The sequence below is a fragment of the Ylistrum balloti genome, unplaced genomic scaffold (genome assembly GCF_031769215.1).
Source record: "Ylistrum balloti isolate Yb309-2 unplaced genomic scaffold, AGI_CSIRO_Ybal_v1 Utg371500, whole genome shotgun sequence".
NCBI classification, from domain to species: Eukaryota; Metazoa; Mollusca; class Bivalvia; order Pectinida; family Pectinidae; genus Ylistrum; species Ylistrum balloti.
Window position 1 is genome coordinate 232454 of NW_026782775.1, and position 19298 is coordinate 251751.

The window sequence follows — 19298 nt, forward strand, 5'->3', positions numbered from 1 at the left end:
GCGCGTCATGACTTAACCACGGTTCATCTCACAAGATGGCTGACATAACAACCCATAGCAGATAGCACGTCAAACCAGACACGATGTCACCCTGTAAACTATAGGCTGAACCTACCAGAGTACTACTAACATAGCGACTTGGGGTACGTACACATAGTAAGAGCCAAACCACTACAGGGTCATGAGTAATACAACATCCAACATACATTTTAACGAAATCACAGACTACGCAAGTCCGTTTATATCACTACATCAACATAGATGGCGAGCAGGATGTAGATCAGCCGCTATTCTGTGAATAATGAAAACATTCCCGCGTATTAATTATGGCGCCTGGTATCAGGTCTCTGATAAGACGGTAGGTAGATGAATTTTGCACACTACAATAGCAAACCTGTTAATACTATTGCTTATTTCTTAAAACCACACACTAAGCCGAAGTGAATACTGATAAAATTGGTGATCGTTTATCAAACCGTTTTGGAGATATTTCCAGGTGCATTCATTGTTTCTATATATCGCATGAATTTCGCCAGGGTTATGAGTCACCCTAGCAGCAAACACAACAGTGAGCGCTGTAACTAGATATGTGTATATATACACACAGTAGGGGATTGTGTGATCTTGTAAACACGATAGCTAAAGATAGGCACAGGGCAGTTGTTAAGATTTAGATGTTTTCGTCAAATATGATGTCGAAGTGAACATTATTGAAATCTGATGGTCGTATATTGATTGAGTTTGGAAATGTTGAGAAATGCATTCACTGTCTCTAACAGTTAGTCGGCGCTAGTCAGATGAAGTAATGATGGTTTAAAAATATGTTATTTTCCTCGTACTTAAACAATGCTCAGCATGTCAACATATCATCTAATGTGGTGTTTTTTTTCATTGTTCCATCAAACTCAATAAAGCTATTTGTGATTAAACTATTTATACCAGTAAAGCATGCCGTACATGTTTAAAGGAGTATGAACATGTAACTGGAGGGTAATACAACTTTATTCTATGATTAATTAATTAACCCCTTCATAAATCTTTACCAATCATGTACGAATAAAGTAATTGATCAATTCTGTTAAAACTGCAGTCATGGTTCATTATAAACTTTGCGTTCAGTTAACTTTATTCGACTGTAAAGGACGTTGGGGTCAATTTCAAAGGTAACACCATTAATAAGGGGTATGACCACCGTTTGCGAAGTAAACGGCATTGCAGCGTCGTCGCATGGAACTTGTAAACCGGCGGATAATTCGAGGAGAGATGTTCCATTCAGCGATCAAAGCTTGGGCCAGCTCCTGCAAGTTTGACGGCTGATTTAGACGTTCTCTCACGCGTCGCCCAAGAACGTCCCAGACATGCTCAATAGGTGACAAATCAGGTGATTTAGATGGCCAATCTAACACCTGTACGTTATTCTGCTGCAAGAAAGTCCTGTTGACGCGACTGGTGTGCGCTGGTGCGTTATCCTGTTGAAAAACCACTGGTCTTAAAATTTCGTCCCGATATCGAATGCCGGTTAAATTTGCCATTTAATACAACAAGCCTGGTACGAGTCCCCCCACAAATACCACCCCAAACCATTACACTTCCGCCACCAAAGCGGTCCTGTTTTGCGACGCAGCAGTTCGCAAAACACTCCCCTCGTCGCCTCCACACTCTGCGCCTTCCGTCACCGTGTTGCAGACAAAACCTGGACTCATCTGAAAACAGAACATTGTTCCGTTGTCGTAAGGCCCAACGAGGGTGAACACGGGTCCAGTTACGCCGATTATTACGGTGACGTCGCAACAAATTGGGTCCAGTGTAGGGACGCTGCGCTTTCAATTGGTAGGCCCTTAACCTGTTGCGGACTGTTTGGGGAGACAAACAATGTCCTTGTAGTATCTACTGCGGTTACGAATCGATTGCGCAAATGTATCAATCGTATATGACGGTCATCCCTGGCGGTCGTTTTACGGGGTCGGCCGCTTCGGGGACGATCGGATGTTGACCCAGTTTGGTTTAAACGATTTACCAACTGGTAAATTGTCTTAACACTGCAACCAAAATGCCGTGCAACTCGACTGCGAGACTCCCCAGCCTGGATCATGCCTACAGCCCTTTCTCTCTGTACTTGTGACAGCCGGGGCATATAGTTGATAGATAACAAGATTCGGTGATTTCTAAGTCCTAACGATCTAAGGAACAGTTGTCAGTTTGAATGTTTATGAAATTCAAGCGAAGATACAAGTTAGTCGCAGAAAACCTCGTGCAGCTCTTGCGCTAATACAGGCTTTCACGCTTGAATGATTTTGGTAACCCCCTTGGATTTTGTAATGTAAAACATTACCATTTTCTAATATTGCACAAACGTCATTTTGTTTTCATTCATTTACAGGTATTCGCCACGGAAACATGTTAACCTTTCTTTTTTTTGTTTAGTATATGTATCTTGGTCAATGATTTTTTAAAACATTACTCCAACGGAAAAAAGATATATCAAATACATAGTCACTAATGTGTTATGGTAGGCATTTTGTGGGACCTTTATTCCTTTTACCAAGAACTAGGAGAAAATATTTGTTGAACATTTTTAACTCTAATGTCCTCTTCCTTCGTAAACACGTTTGAAAAATCTCAGCAGGTTTGCTGAGAAAGATTCTAATCATTCACGTGGTTCGTTGCTATGACCTCCATGTTGCCAAGATTTCCGTGTCAACGTTATGATTGATGGCATTTTCTTTTTTGTCGCACATATGTTCTTCAGACTTTGCTTTGCAAGCGGTCTCTACTACATTTTCCATCAAATGTTTAATACAAAAAAATTGTTCAATGGAGGTAGCGGCTTTATGGTTAGACAGACCAGAACTATTATTCTAAAAAATGAATTGTAGCATTAAACACGAGGCATGCTTTGTTTTTGCTGTCCCTGCTCTCTTATGATGCGAGGAAGGGTCCCTCGTCTGAAATAGACGATAAAAATTTCAAAATTAGCGTAAACTACCATGTCTACTTCTATTATTTATCTATTTATTTATTTAGTGGACATAATGCCCAATACGCGAAAAAGGAAAAGAAGGCGGACGGAAGTGACAAGGGTCCAAGTGGCTGAAATTGGTGTCCAGACGGATGATGCAGGGGACAACAGTTTGACAAATACTCATCAAGGCGGAGACACATCAGAAACAACTAGCTTTGCCATGTCAGTGAATTCAGAGCAAAATCAGGGTGAGATTCCTCAACCAATCCTATCAATTTATAACTCTCATGGACAGTAAAAATGACACAGTATACAGAAGGAGCATAACAATGCTTATTATCAAACATTGTTTACAGAGGAGAACGATTCAAAGATAGGTTTAGGAAACATTTCTGCTATGATTATAATAAGGTCTTATATTACAGATATCATTGTGTATCTTGATGCATGTATGAAATATTATTTGAATCATCCCCTTAATACTTGTTCAGGAAAACCAAATCCGTTTCTTTTTTCACGTGTATCTTCCGAGGCTCTCTGATAAAGCACATTTATGGTAAAAAACAATGTCACAATATCCCAAGGAAATGCAAAGATATACCTCAAGGTAAATCTTTTATCGAAAATAAACGAGGTCGGAAAACGAGCAACTCTTGTTGTTTCTATAGGGTTAGGGATTTAGTGAATGTTCAAGGATCAATGGTCTAATAGTAGGGCAAGCCACTTCAGCTGGGAAAACCGACTGGACTTTCAGAGATAAAAAGTGCAAGACATTCATAGTGTTTTCCGACTTATATATACACACACATATAAATATGTATACTTACTTTTAAGGTTTGGGGGTGACGGTGGCAGGACAAGGTGTCGTTTGCTTCTTGCAAGATACCAAACTTTCAAATGTTACGTTATGGTTTGTATGTGTTTATATTCATCAATCATAAAAAAAGGACATGGACTAAGTCAATGTAGATGCCGGAGGATCGAGATCATCGATTGAAAGAGTTGAATACAAATATTTGTTAGCAAGAGTGTTTTGATTCAAGGAATTTCAACTCTAATTAATACGCCTTCCGCGATCAGTATGACCAGCGAATCATATCCTCACACTACATATAGCTGGAAATAATATATGTTAAGGTTGTGGGGCAATCGTGATTTCTCTCGAATATGTGGACTAACGTTTTGAACTAAAAACAAAAAAAAAACAAAAAAAACAAAAAAAAAAAAAAAAAAAAAAAAAAAAAAAAAAAAAATGAGTGTAAATTGTGACAGCCTATGTACATAGATTAGAATATAGTAGTCTATTTGTGTTGGCTGTATCTATCCAATATCATTGACCCCAAGTTACACTGTTATTGCAGGAATGCAACGACCTAACGTAGTTTTCTTTGTTGCCATGGATAAAAACAAAGGTCCTTTAGATGGGCAGGTGTTGCAGTACCAGCGCGTGCTCCTTAACCAAGGTTCAGGCTATAACCCCACTTCCGGGATGTTTACAGCGCCATCTGCCGGTGTTTATGTCTTTAACATTGCAGTAGCAGCACAAGGAGGTAAAACGGTAACTAATCCTTTTCATTTTTATTATGTCCCCCAAACGAAGTGTTTGCTCCGTTTCTTATTATTATCATTATTATCATGAATTAATTTTATAATAAACAGAAGAGCTAACATTAATTACACGATGAAAGTCCTGCACGAGTGAAGAGTTCATGTTCTATACTGGATCACTTGATATATTTTGCGGAAGTTTTCATTTTATATAAAGTTGCGAAACATGATTAAGAATCATTTGTTAAATCCTGCTGTTCTGATAGATTGTAATTGTTCTAAAAATTTTTGTACACTTTGAAATGAACAAGTTTCTTGCATGTGACGAGCTTTGGGGTTGCGATGAAACAATCGAGACGAAATAATTGTACAGCGAATATAAAAACAAGTCAAAACATTACAATTCAAAACACAACTGATAAAACTGCTCACCTCGGTTAAGATTAACCTGTATCCCGTGTCAAGTCCAATGAAACTCTCAATTCAGACAGATTTACCACAATAACAATTCCATTTAAAATAAAGATAATTTTGATGAAATGTTCACTTTTATTTAAATCTCACTATATTTTCCTCGGTTATATTAAACTATGGCAAAACGCTATTAGGTATCGCAGAAAGAAAACCTCCAAGAATGTTAAATCATCGTTATAAAATTAAATACTTTAAGGTCAGGAAGAAAATGTACTTCCGGATATACAGATGCTACCTTCACATAGAAACTGATGTTACATTTCAGGCCGCTGTCCAGTTATTCCAGACCGGTGAGGGCGAAGACCAGTGGGTTGTGACGGTATGGGCCGAGAGTCTTCCTAGTTGGGGCACATCATCAAATACTGTGTATATCTCTCTTGACCAGGGACAACAAGTCTATCTAATCGCAAGACCAAATCTTAACTCGTACTATTACGCTCACATGTACACTACGTTCAGTGGACATCTGGTCGCACCTGCCAAATAAATAACATTTACAAAGTATGGATTTACATCACGTTGAGCACAATTGCCTGATGCTGAAAAAATGGAAGCGAAATATTTAATGGTTACTATCAGTTTTAGCCTCGTGTTGTTCCTGGGCGTTATTCCGTCTTAATTTGGTTTCTATTGATAGAAGTACTTTATTAAAGTAAGTTATTAAATGTCAAGATCAGGAGCTAGATTAGATAAAGGTCGTACGCCAACACGTGCGCCAGAAGTTACCTCTATCTAATTCAGGCCGGAATTAAACTGTACATCCTTACAGACACACTCGTAAGGTCACATATATATAAAACTCGTTTGTTTTATGAACGAAACGAAGAATACATACAACAGTTCTCCGTAGTCTTCATACATCTTATATATAGATCTTGGTAAATCCCGATTGATTTAAATATGGAACTTAAAGTTAAATAGTGCAGTTATAAATATTCTAAGGTTTGATATATATGTATCAGATTATCTGAACGTGCAGTAAATGACTGGCAGAGCAATGTTGGCTTTAATGTTGAGTTTAAGGGAGTTACTATAAGTTTCTATTAGTCACTATAAGTTTCTGTTAGTTACTATTAGTTATTATAAGTTTCTATCAGTTACTATAAGTTACTATTAGTTATTATTAGTAACTATTAGTTACTATTAGTTACTGTTAGTTACTGTTAGTTACTACAAGTTACTATTAGTTACTATAAGTTTCTATTAGTTACTATAAGTTACTATTTGTTACTTTTAGTTACTATAAGTTTCTATTAGTTACTATAAGTTTCTATTAGTTACTATACATTTCTATTAGTTACTATAAGTTACTATTAGTTACTATTAGTTACTATTAGTTTCTATTAGTTACTATAAGTTAATTTTAGTTACTACAAGTTACTATTAGTTACTGTTAGTTGCTATTAGTTACTATAAGTTACTATAAGTTTCTATTAGTTACTATAAGTTACTATTAGTTACTATACATTTCTATTAGTTACTATAAGTTACTATTAGTTACTATTAGTTACTATTAGTTTCTATTAGTTACTATAAGTTAATTTTAGTTACTACAAGTTACTATTAGTTACTGTTAGTTGCTATTAGTTACTATAAGTTACTATAAGTTTCTATTAGTTACTATAAGTTACTATTAGTTACTATACATTTCTATTAGTTACTATAAGTTACTATTAGTTACTATTAGTTTCTATTAGTTACTATAAGTCAGTTTTAGTTACTACAAGTTACTATTAGTTACTATTAGTTGCTTTTAGTTACTATAAGTTACTGTTTGTTACTTTTAGTTACTATTAGTTACTATAAATTTCTATTAGTTACTATTAGTTACTATAAGTTACTATTAGTTGATATTAGTTACTATTAGTTACTATAAGTTACTATTAGTTGCTATTACAATTTGGACTCCCAAGTCAGAAAGATTCACCAAAAGAACAATTTCATTTAGAATAAAGATAATCTTAATAAAACATTATCCATACAATTGTAGATATAGAAACATTTTTATCTTATATGATAAATGATAACATTTTTGAAATTTTATAACAATTGCAAACAAGCATGCAGCTTATATCAATCGCTCTTGCTGGTCGGATTGAAACGCGCTAGCGTTGGCTGTCCGGGAATCGGGATTGTCAGTTCCTAGCTAGCTGTGTCTACTGTGTTTCACAAGACCCGGATCACACCAGTCGTTCTGACGTGGCTATGTTTATTTTGAATGGCATGCGATGGGCCACGTAGTAGCAACCACCTACGACGAGGCGACGCCATCTGTAAGTGTCACATGCTGTTCACAGAGCGATAGAACATTAAATAATCGTCTATCTGCATGTTATTCATATTACCTTATTATACGATTGGCTCGACCAGTCTACTTATACACCATGAATGTTTCGTTGGCGGTATTGAAATCATGGAAACAAAGTGGAAGTCATGTCACCTCTGAGATGATACTGTCCATGTTTACCTGTATAGCCATACAAAAGAACTCAATGATGTTTGCACTGAATTATTTTTTTCTCACAATGGAGCCCGTTAATCTTATCTTAATATTCCAAATTATATATATTCTTTGTTGCTACAATAACATCACGTTTCAACAAGGACTCTGCGAAAAAAACTATATATAGCAGCATAACAGACTATAACGTTTCATTGTAAAATAACGGAAGGACACATTTTGCAAAGGCATCTGTTGTCTCTGATAGGTACGGAAGCGTATTCCGGCCACGTTGTGTTTTATTTTAACGCTAAATTTCGAGTTAGTAATCCTATATTTCGAGTTAGTAATCCGATATTTTGAGTTAGTAATCCGAAATTTTGAGTTTGTTAGTCGAAATTTTTAGTTAATATACTAACTCAAAGTTTCGGATTACTAACTCGAAATTTCAAGTTGCTATCTTTAACTTTCGCGTTACTATCTCGAAATTTCGGGTAAATATCTCAAAATTTCGGATAACTAACTCGAAATTTCGAGATAAAATCAAACACAACGTGGTCGGAATACGCTTCCGTAGATAGGTACATCACCGAGCAACAGTAAGATTCGAACATGTTTGTTATACATGATTGCCCTCGTTCCTATGCCTTCTGTAATCCGTTATAATCAGGTGTAGGTCTGGATTCAGCATGATTATATTGTTTCATACAGGTTCTATAGGTCGTACTGTGACTTGTCAGTGATGCTCGGACAGGGGACAGACTATGTGTTATTATTTACGTTTTTATAGAACGTAAGACATTACAGATACGATATTGATATTCACGGGTTACCGGCAATCACTCAAATAAAAGTTTCAATTTATCGATAAATGGACGTAGACAAATCATTTCGATGTACATGGTTATGGTTTTACTCTTCAAGAATATTGAGGAAAATAGCCATTTTACAAGTATAGCAACAACCACATACGAGCTTCATTATTCAATAGTCGGCAATGATAGCAAAGTGTGTAATTTACATTATAAAATATGCTAATATCAGCATTTCAGTTTACAACCATCACGGATGTGCAGAACCAGTATACGCCATTAGTACAAGCAAAAAAGTTTACATATAATCGTCGGTACTTAGGTCTTCATGCACATATATGTGAATCGGCAAAAATGTTAACTGTTTGATGTTTCTTTGTTAAAAACAATCTACTATCAATCTGCAATTTAACAATTATTTCACAGATTCATTTTTAATCAACTATATTGAATTTCAACTCTTCTTGGTTATAAATATTTCACAATGAATTATTTATCAAAACGGATCCTTCAACACCGATGTAGAATTCATTAATTAATTTGTAATATAAATCCATGTGAATGCATTTGATTAAAACCTACAATTGGTTTAACGACAGTCTTTAAAGAAACGAGAGGATCGTAAAAAAAATCGCAGTGTCATATATGTGATAATTTGATGACAACGTCAAGTCGTGTATATTCCGAACCATGTCACTATTTAAATAATTTAAAATATGGCGGACAAGATAAAGTACTGTAAAAATGACTGTGTAGAGTTCCATTATATTTTTGTCTATTTTTTCACAATGTACCAAATTCACTGCCTATTTCTTTCGAACTTTTTAAAGTACGACAACAGATGATGTATTTTCCAAATACCGAATATTAAACAATGTGAAAAAAGCAAAGACCAAATGTGATCGAGTTTATAATTAACAGCATGCCTGTGACGTGTCCAGTTCCTGTTTTGATGCTTGAACTCATTTTGCCACCCTGGGTTTATATTTTTTGAAGAGAAGTCGTTATAAAAAAACAAAGCGATAAGGAATGTGCGAAACGCAAAACGATTATCATCTGCAAAAATCCGAGGGCATTCCGTAACAAAATAACTTTCATTTGAAGAACATTTTCTGTTGTAAAATCAATCTATATTCCATACTCATAATTTCCTTGTAACGTTTCAGGAGTCTCCGTTTGAACCTTGCGTTCATTTTGCCTGGTTGTTTAATTTTAGTTTGGTTTTATCATAATTATATGTTGATATTTTCTTGGTTATTTTTTAACCTTTTAATAAAACACATGCTAACTACGATGCTCACATTTCATCCCTTTAGTGCCCGTTTTGTCTGAAGTTTTGAGTTGTGTTACAAGGATATGTCTTTGTCAGATTTTTCATATGAGTGTTTTAGAGTTGATATTTTTATGTTTTTAGAGTATAGATATTACGGAGTCTTGTGAGATAAAGTGATATTTGTGATGTGACGGCATTTTAAAATTTTATTATTTTGATAGAAATTGTCGTGACAGTTTTCGGTTATTTTTCAGAAAAGAAACTTGTAGGTCCCAAACTAGACTTTTCAGATCATCAATAGTGAACGACGACAGTATGTTTTCTTTTTAGTATGTATTACATGAACAGACCCTAATGTAAAAATGCAAGACATTGTCTATGGAATATTCAAATGATTCATTCTCATTTGACAGCAATCGGTTTCAAGAACTAACATTATTAGCATCATGGCGAACGCAAATACAGGATTTTGTTTTTATTATAATCATCATTTGTAAGAGTCTTATGTTTCGTAACAAGAAATATCATATTTTATATAAACGAACGTTTGTCGCAGTGTCACACTCAGGACGTTGATATCACGTTTTAAACAAAGGAATCGAATTCAGAAAAAGTATACTAAGGAGATTATAAATCTAGCTTGTGATATAGATATTTGATATAAAGGAGATTTATTTATTTCATATATGCATTCAAATAGTATCATGGTTCATAATATACACATGTATTTCACGTTGTTAGCAAATCATCAGATTATGAAAAGTAAGCAATTCATTGAATTATAGGGCTAGTGCAGTTTCTCGTCTAGATTTTGACTTCTTTCGATCACTTTGGATTTTCCTCAGTTGTCTCACAAACTCCAAAATTGATGCCTCAGCATTTATAAAATTCTTCAAGCCCTAGGGTCGAAACATCTGTACTATACATTTTCATTCACTGTTTGGCTCTTCTGTTTCCAACTCTGAACTTGCATTACAAAGCGCCATTCACTTGTGTGTCTTTATGCCAAATTTTCAAAATTCATCAAGAATCATTATGCATCATTTTATGTTGTTTTATTGACATATACATGACCAGGCGCGTATCCGTTTTACGTACAGTTAGTATTTTAGAGGATTCCCGAACTTATTTCTAAAGGTTGGGATGAATTTGAAACAAAATTGCCTGGTATATAAGGAACGCATATGTCATTTCAGAACATACAGGACTAAGGTCGGGATCAGCTTAATACCGTATAAGCAGTGGGCTTATAGGTAAGTTTGTATTGTTTAATATCATGAGTTTACTTCCAGCAACAACATCTTATTCTATTGACAATATCATAGAATATTCTATAAACATATCCAGCCTGTAGAAAATGTTCCAAATATTCTACTAACATTTTACGTACTTTAAGGTCTTGGTTATTTACACATTCTATACTTGTCCATACTTGGCGGAATTATGACAATGCTGTATTGCATGAAATTAAGTCAATTAGGAAAGGTGCTAAATTTTTACAATGTTCCTGCGAAGTTTGAAAAATATATGACATGTTCGAAAATTGCACAATGCTGTAATGCGCGAAATTTGTACAAGACTAATACGTAAAATTTGAAAAAAAAAAAAAAAAAAAAAAATGGCACCAATTTTGGAGAAAGCAGTGTTGCGTGAAATTTCAAACTGAAATTCCATCAAACAACGGCAAATATATGAACAATAAGGTTATACGGAGGCTCCTGGAAAATAACAAGGAGAAGGTAAGCGGAAGGGTCAGCGTCTTCTGCTTCATCGACGACACCCGCCATGTAAACCTTGGTCAATCCATGCAAGTAATGTTCTTAAATGGGAACAAGGTACACAATAACGGAACCAACAGACACACTAGCGAGCATCAAATACGCCCAGTCTCATGTCTTACAACGAAATAGGATATTTGTCAATGAGATCAAAATGGCGACCGTAACACTTCTCAATGATTGTCATCAACCTTCATCTTTTGAACCCTTGTGTTTCGAGTTTGTCAGTTAGTTGACGAATTCTTGCACGAAAATCATGAAAATGGTAATAGGCCTTCGACTATCAAATCTACTGTGACATGTAAATACAATAGGTTGGATATGGAGGGTTATTGCTATCAAATCTACTGTCATGTACAATAAATAGGATATTTGTTATTGCTATCAAATCTACTGTGACATGTAAATACACTTTGGATATGGATTATTGCTATCAAATCTACATCTTTAAATACAATTGTGTTTGGATATGGAGGGTTATTGCTATCAAATTCTGTGACATGAAAATACAATAAAATGGTAATAGGGTTATTGCTATCAAATCTACTGTGACATGTAAATACAATAGGTTGGATATGGAGGGTTATTGCTATCAAATCTACTGTGACATGTAAATACAATAGGTTGGATATGGGGGGTTATTGCTATCAAATCTACTGTGACATGTAAATACAATAGGTTGGATATGGAGGGTTATTGCTATCAAAAGATGAAAAAATTCCCAATAGGGAAATTGAAATCATCACGTTTGTCAAACAGCTTGATGGAAAGCAGTCAATGTTGGTTTCGTTGTCGGAAATTATCGAGCAGCTAATGTGGAGAGTCTTTTGTATCTCTGATTTCCAATTCTGGTGGATATGTACGATAGAAGTAATCAGTAAATTTCTTGTTATTTAAAGACAAGACGTCACCAATATGTTTGAAGGTGAAATTAAATGACTTTGCGAGGTCTTTGTGACTTGTAAAGTACTAGAGTAACCAATATACTTACTTTTACATCACTTTCATACACTTAAAGAGCCTGACCCACTCCGTTATAGATATTTTTTCATATTATATTGACTGGAAATTCTGTTGTATACTAATAGATAATATATAAATAAAGACTTTCGAACTTGAAATTGAAAGGGTACCGGAGATATCGGTGCCGGATTTAGTCTCATTAATCAACACCAGGATATGAATATTGATGAGGAAAAGTCACGCGATACGTTCAGATGCGGTCAGACCCAAAACAAAAATGGAGGAAGAGGTGAGTAGTACGTCCATGTGACATCGCTTGTAAAGAGATTTCACCGATAAATGCAATCAATATTCTATATATCCTGTATGGAAATCATCTAACGTATGTATTAATCACATCTTTCAATGCTTAGATATGACACAAAAACGTGCAGATTACGAGAAAAACTACGATTAATTGCAAAGAGGGGCTACGATACGGAAACTATCATATAGAACATCGCGAAATGGATCTATCTAAAGCGAATATTCGATGATAAGAATATTTATGAATATAATAATAGAATGATACTACACGAGCGAGCCAAACAGAGAGCGATACAGAGTATGAGCCAGCCGGTCAAAAGCGCGGAGCGAGAGAAAGAATCTCAAGGGGCCCCCGATATTTTGATCTTCGTTAGTTGCATGAAGAACACCGTATTTGTCTTAGTTTCTTTAGCTGTCAGGTCATCATATATCCCGAAAACCAACAAATCACATACACGAAGTAACCAAACATAAATATTAAGCTTTAATTGTCCCGTATTTTTATATTTGTGGTTTGAGTTCTTACCTGTCGAGCAAAATACCCGCTACTTCGTGATTTGTTTTCAAATTAAGTTCGGTCTTCACAGCATTCCATCTTTCCGTATGCTAGCCATTATAAATATTTGCTTTTTAAATATCACGGTCTAGCGCCATCTTCCTTCTTTTCGCCTCAGAGTCCGTCAAAACACGTTTTCTCCCCCGCTTTCCTCGCACGCTTTATGTTGGAAGATGGCAGATTTATTAACAGTTCTTTGCGCATGCGTCAGAGGGCAAGCTTCCCGCATAATTACGAATTAGCACTGAGTCGTTTCGAATTTTTAAAAAACTATTTATTACGTTAGATTAGTAGCGATTTTCTTTAAAATTGCGGTATTACAGGGTTAGTCAGAAGTTTTGCTACCCGTAAAAAATAGAAAATCATGATTTTTGTTTTGATATAAAATAACTTCGGTCGAGGAGTTGATCGGGCTCTTTAATGATATATACAGTCATTTATTGCCGTGCTTGGCACCTGCGGCTTAAGAATTTCGATAACCTTACATATAGATCAGGTTATTCACAGAAAGCGGATGACGAGGCTCAATAGCGGGCCTGATACAACTTTGCTAGTAAACAAGCTAAGGACATAGATACCGATTGACTATCATCTTGTACAGGAAACGAATGTTCATACAGTGATGCAGAAACATGTGTTAAGGAATAAAATATGTAAGAAACTCTTATTTAACCGGAAGCAGGGTATACTTCAATATAGAATAAATTCCGGAGTAGTATCAAATGCATTTGTGTTTTGAATTACCAATAGCTGTAAATAAATACTTGTGATATGTTAAGTAACAAGAAATATGAAGCTGCACTTAAATGATATCATACTTGTCTAACGTGCCTATTTTTAAAAGAAAGAATAAATTCGGTTTAATACAATACACAATAATAAACAAAAATAACTTCCGAAAAAAAGTTGCTTTTTGAGACTGTAACCATAGTTATATCAGATTCAATACATATATTGATCGAATACACTACTTAGGGAGACTCCTAGTTACAACAAAGAAGTGCTTGCGTGTTGAATCTAAACATTTTTGACAGATCAGGAATTTCAATTGAATGAGATACTTATATGTTACTGCTCATTTTATTTTGTCAAACTCAAAGTTTTTGAGGCTTGCATTAACGGCGTCCTCAATGAAAGGAACACGTGTTTAATTTGCAATATCATTACATTTGACAAAGGACAACATACTACCAGTTTTTGAAAAAGTACAATGACATTAAAATAAACATCGTTTTTCTTTTGCAGATGAAAGAAACGTAGCGATGTATTGGACAGCGTTGTTCACTTTAGCTGTTTCGCTTGTAAACGGCGACAAGGAACAATACTCGAGATATTCTCCAGTGCCGCATCCTTTTCCTAGTACAAAAGACGATGACGCAACATCCGGATGCAAGTTGAAGGTTGAATGTAAAAACAGAAAAGGGGAACCAGGGATACCTGGTCCGAGAGGTATTCCTGGCTTTGACGGCCCTTTTGGTAGGCCTGGAGAACAGGGAGAGAAAGGAGAACAAGGAACGCCAGGTATGTCGTGTCATTATATTGTAGCATTATAATGATTGTGGTTATCATTAAGTAAACACTAACAATTGATTTTCCCGCACATTTCTCAAAAAAAATTTCAGATTAATTTTAAGTCGTCTTGCCTTATGAAGAAATGCTAAATTGGTCACTTGTTAAAATCTGTGGAAGCTCCAAAAATAAATCATGGACATTTAAAGCACATGAACACCTTATTGTCTTTTAATAGCAACGTTACATGATTTGTGACATATCCAGACAATATTTATTGATAGGTTCAATGCATCCATTGGAAAATCATTTCTTTATGACGTCATATGGACTTTACCGTCAAACAGGAAATGTTTAGTGAAAATATTGATAAATTAAATCAGTATATGTTTTCATGGTTTCAATTCTATAACGGATGAATATAATTTCTATTTTCTTTCTTATTATCTCTTTAGAGAAATGATACTATCAACTATTCCTAAATTTGTATCATTGTAAAACATATCTTCACACTCCAAGTTACAATGTACTTTTTCTAACCAGATAAATCGGTAGTATCATTATTGAGATACGAATTCCATATCATACTATTAATTTATTTAATGTTTGAATGTGAAAAAGGCGTGGTTAACATGGACATGTACTGAATGAGGGAGATAACTTTCCATCACTCTTCAGCACACACAAATGACAAAAATTGATCACAAACAATGTATTCCTTCAAATACCTCCAGCAGTATGTTTCCCTTCATCCAATAAAATAATTACTTGACAAAGAGTGGGTAAAAATCTAAACTCAATAACAGTATAGTAAATCACATGAAGATGCAGGCAAATCTGATTTTACTTGACGGGAAACACAGTGATCATTGTATATTAGGCAAAAATCCAATCTGAATCACATCAGCTTCATAAAGGAATAACACATTTATCCAACTTAATTTTGACATTATTTTCGATCAAATTTCGATTTTCTAGAGTCACAAATGAGTTTGTTTAATCCGTAATCGAAAATGCGGTGATCTTTTAATTCATTATTTGATTCTTTATAGTATAAAACCCACAATTTATACAGAATGCTACAATTTATTTTGTATCGTTCTTGCAGACTTTACTTTGTTTTGACCGTGTTTCCTGTCTTACGTGTTTCGGTTTGTTTCTGGCATGTTTAGTAGACACTTGTATGTTTAGGATGACGGATATATATGTGTGAAAATACAAAAACTCAGTCCCCAGTTACTCTTTTAAATGTACTTGAAATACTTTAAGCTTTTGTAAAATTTATAACAGAATTGTTCGATTGTTGACCTAAAGGGGACTGTTGAGACCGTTTTGTAGGTGAAAGAGGGCATTCCAACACCATTTTGGAAAAACAGAAGAAAAGAAATCACTGATTATTTATTTCCATTCTCTTGACAGAAAATCTGTTTAAATGCTTGATTTCTATCGATGTATAACACTACTGTTTGTCAAAGTCTTCAGCTTTGGGTATGCAAATCTTAATCGAAGACACAAAGGAACTACATATCTGAATCATTTATGTTATCAGGAGACACTGAATGAAGTAACATGTAAAACAGAAACAGCCTATGAAAAACATACACGTTAGTTTCTTTAGTATTTTCATTATTTGAAAATCACAAGAATTAGATAAAGCTTAACCCTAGCAAGCAATAACATTCACATCTTTCCGATATATAATTTTTTTTTTAATCTTAAATGACAATTGAGCATGAATATTTCTAAAGGACAAAATTGAGAATGAATTTGTTTCTCATTTGATAGGACAGCTGAACCTGGAAAGAATATATGTGGTTCTGCAGTTAATAAATCAAGACCTAATGAGTTTTTATGTTTTCATATAACTTTAAAACAAGTTTTCCCGATTAACTCAGAAACGACAAACATTCCTCTCTACAAATTAATAGATAATATAGTATATTCCCTCCGACACACTTATCTAGCTGGGTTATCTGATTTCAGGATGAAGTCCGACTATTTATCATTAAACATCTTGTAAATGTTGAAACCGATTTTTTATGGCAGGGACGTCACGACCTCACTTGGCTTTCTTTGTTGCCATGGACAAAAACATGGGTCCCTTGGATAGTTCGGTGTTGAAGTACCAGCGCGTGCTTCATAACCATGGTTCAGCCTACAGTCCAGATACTGGAATGTTTACAGCACAATCTGCCGGTGTCTATGTCTTCAATATTGTTGTAGCAGCACAAGCAACAGAAACGGTAGCTTTCCCTTTTCCAGTTTATAAATGTTTTTTCACGTTAAATTATCTAGAGACAAAGAAGAGGAAATTATTACGTCATATTATGAATGTCATACACAAGAAAACCGGACAATGTACTACGATTGAACACATATCTAGTATAGTTCATGATTTCATTTCATTTAAAATTTATGTTTTTTTAAAGACTAAGAAGTTTTCTTTACTTGGATTACAAACAATTTCTGAAAACTTTCATAACATCTAGAACATTCTTTTAATCATAAAAATAAAAATTTTCTGAAATGAAATCATCGGCTGTTTCTATGACAATAATATTTTCGGATGGCGCAGTGCTAACGCACTCGCCTTCTACTTAGACGTCTGGGGTTCAATTCCCGGAACGGACGTGAAATTGCATGATATCACCATTCCGAAAAAGGTTATCCCAGAATCTTGTAATTTGCAATTTCCTACCACTGTAAGGTCCCTCGCACGCTTTATTTTTTCAATAATAAATATTCATTGATAAAAGCTTTTAGCTTGATTCTCAATTTTTGTAAAATTAAATTTATACATCTTTGACATTGTTTTTTTTTTTGCATGACATTACCATTCATAAGATTTAAACTTTGAGGAAAAAAGGAAATCCATTATCGCATAGCTTATCATACGCCCATAATACAGTTTATAATGCGAGAGTGTTAGTTTTGGCATCGATCATGCCATTTGAAATTTATCGCTATGCCATGGATTGTAATGATACTCAATGCAATAACTATGTATAACCAAACCATTTCAGTCTTTCTCCTGATATTGAAATATCACGTATGCAAATACTACAGGAACCAAACCTAATGAACTGTAAATATTAGATATTTAGTGATGTAATAAACTGCAGAAAAAACTTTACAACTAATACGATCGTGATATTTCAGGCTGCCGTCCAGTTATTCCAGACCGGTGAGGGCGAAGACCAGTGGGTTGTGACGGTATGGGCCGAGAGTCTTCCTAGTTGGGGCACATCATCAAATACTGTGTATATCTCTCTTGACCAGGGACAACAAGTCTATCTAATCGCAAGACCAAATCTTAACTCGTACTACTACGCTAACATGTATACAACGTTCAGTGGACATCTTGTCGCACCTTCGCAATAATTAAAGCCAACATGTGTTTATTCACAGTATGAAGAATAAAAGATCTACAGTGTTTAGAAACTAATAAAGGCATTATATTTCAATGATTTTCTGTTGTGTATGTTCTCGTCATAAAACAATTATGGCGTGAAATGCTGTCCCTGGCTATCATGCTGTCAAGATTTGGTTTTCATTGTTTTCAACTTTGGCAGATTTTGAAGGATGAAGCACTGTTTAACGTGCACATATCAAATCAGCAGATGGGTTTTAATGTACAGTTTACACATTTATTTCAGTGTATCGTATAAGGACAGTTCGAAAAATTGAAATGATTTTGTAGGGTTAGTGGAAGCATTCGTATCGAAAAAAAAAACATTATACAAATGTTTCCTATCGAAATGAGCAAAATGGTGTAGCATTCCAAATCGTAAACATGTCAGTCACAACAGGGAAATGAGACATCACCAAGTCACCTGTCTCAACAAGAAAATGAGATACTTTAGCGGTCTTAAAAAGTATACAGGGTGACAATCAAAGAGATATGTTTGAGGATAATAAGATATCTTGATGTTATAATAATAAATTCTTGAACTCGGTTTTAATATTGTATAAAGTGACCACCGGAGATCACTTAATGATATAAAGAAACACGCAATCAAACATAATATAGAATATTTTTACTGTAGAATTAAAAAAAAAAGTATAAAGTGTCTTTTACACAATGAGGAAAGGCATCGATGTTTTATATGTTGTTTAAATGGTTATCTCTGGAGTATCGAGGACATGTTCCAGGGGTTCAGAGTTAATTTATTGTTATCCCTGGAGTATCGAGGACAGGTTCCAGGGGTTCAGAGTGTTAATTGATTGTTATCCCTGGAGTATCGAGGATTAAGAAGTTATTACCTATTGTAATGGAGTGCTTTCACCCAAATGTTTTGCGTGCAGGCCGATTATTAAATGTGAAAAACGTGTACTCCCAAAACCTCTGTCCCTGTTTTCAACTATCAACAAGACAAATGAAAAGGAAAGAAAAGAAGAAAACAAACCTCAGAAGATCGCGAAGATCACATGACTGTAGGCGCTTACGCGTTTTTATTGTGGATTATACCAAACCAGCCTATAAACCAATACGTTTCAGATCAATTCAAAGGTTTCTTCATGTCTCAATTGGCAATATCGGGTATCTCAAGATTGTGAAATCAATTCAGCTATGTATTGTTTCTAGATAGTTACACTAGATTGATATTAAAATGCAGTTATAGATTGTCACTAAACCGTTACCGTGGTTCGATCTCTAGAAGGCGGATATAGATTGTT

The 19298-nt window shown here is 34.8% G+C and overlaps 1 protein-coding gene across 1 annotated transcript; it reads left to right on the forward strand.

Moving 5' to 3' along the window:
* Positions 1–22: 22 nt before the first annotated feature.
* On the forward strand, positions 23–18085 carry LOC132562741 (complement C1q-like protein 3). The gene is made up of 5 exons (XM_060227500.1): positions 23–143; positions 3025–3210; positions 14358–14633; positions 16668–16864; positions 17781–18085. The coding sequence occupies exons 2-5, from the start codon at positions 3033–3035 to the stop codon at positions 18000–18002; spliced, it is 873 nt and encodes a 290-aa protein (XP_060083483.1). The 5' UTR covers positions 23–143; positions 3025–3032; the 3' UTR covers positions 18003–18085.
* The last annotated feature ends 1213 nt before the right edge of the window (positions 18086–19298 follow it).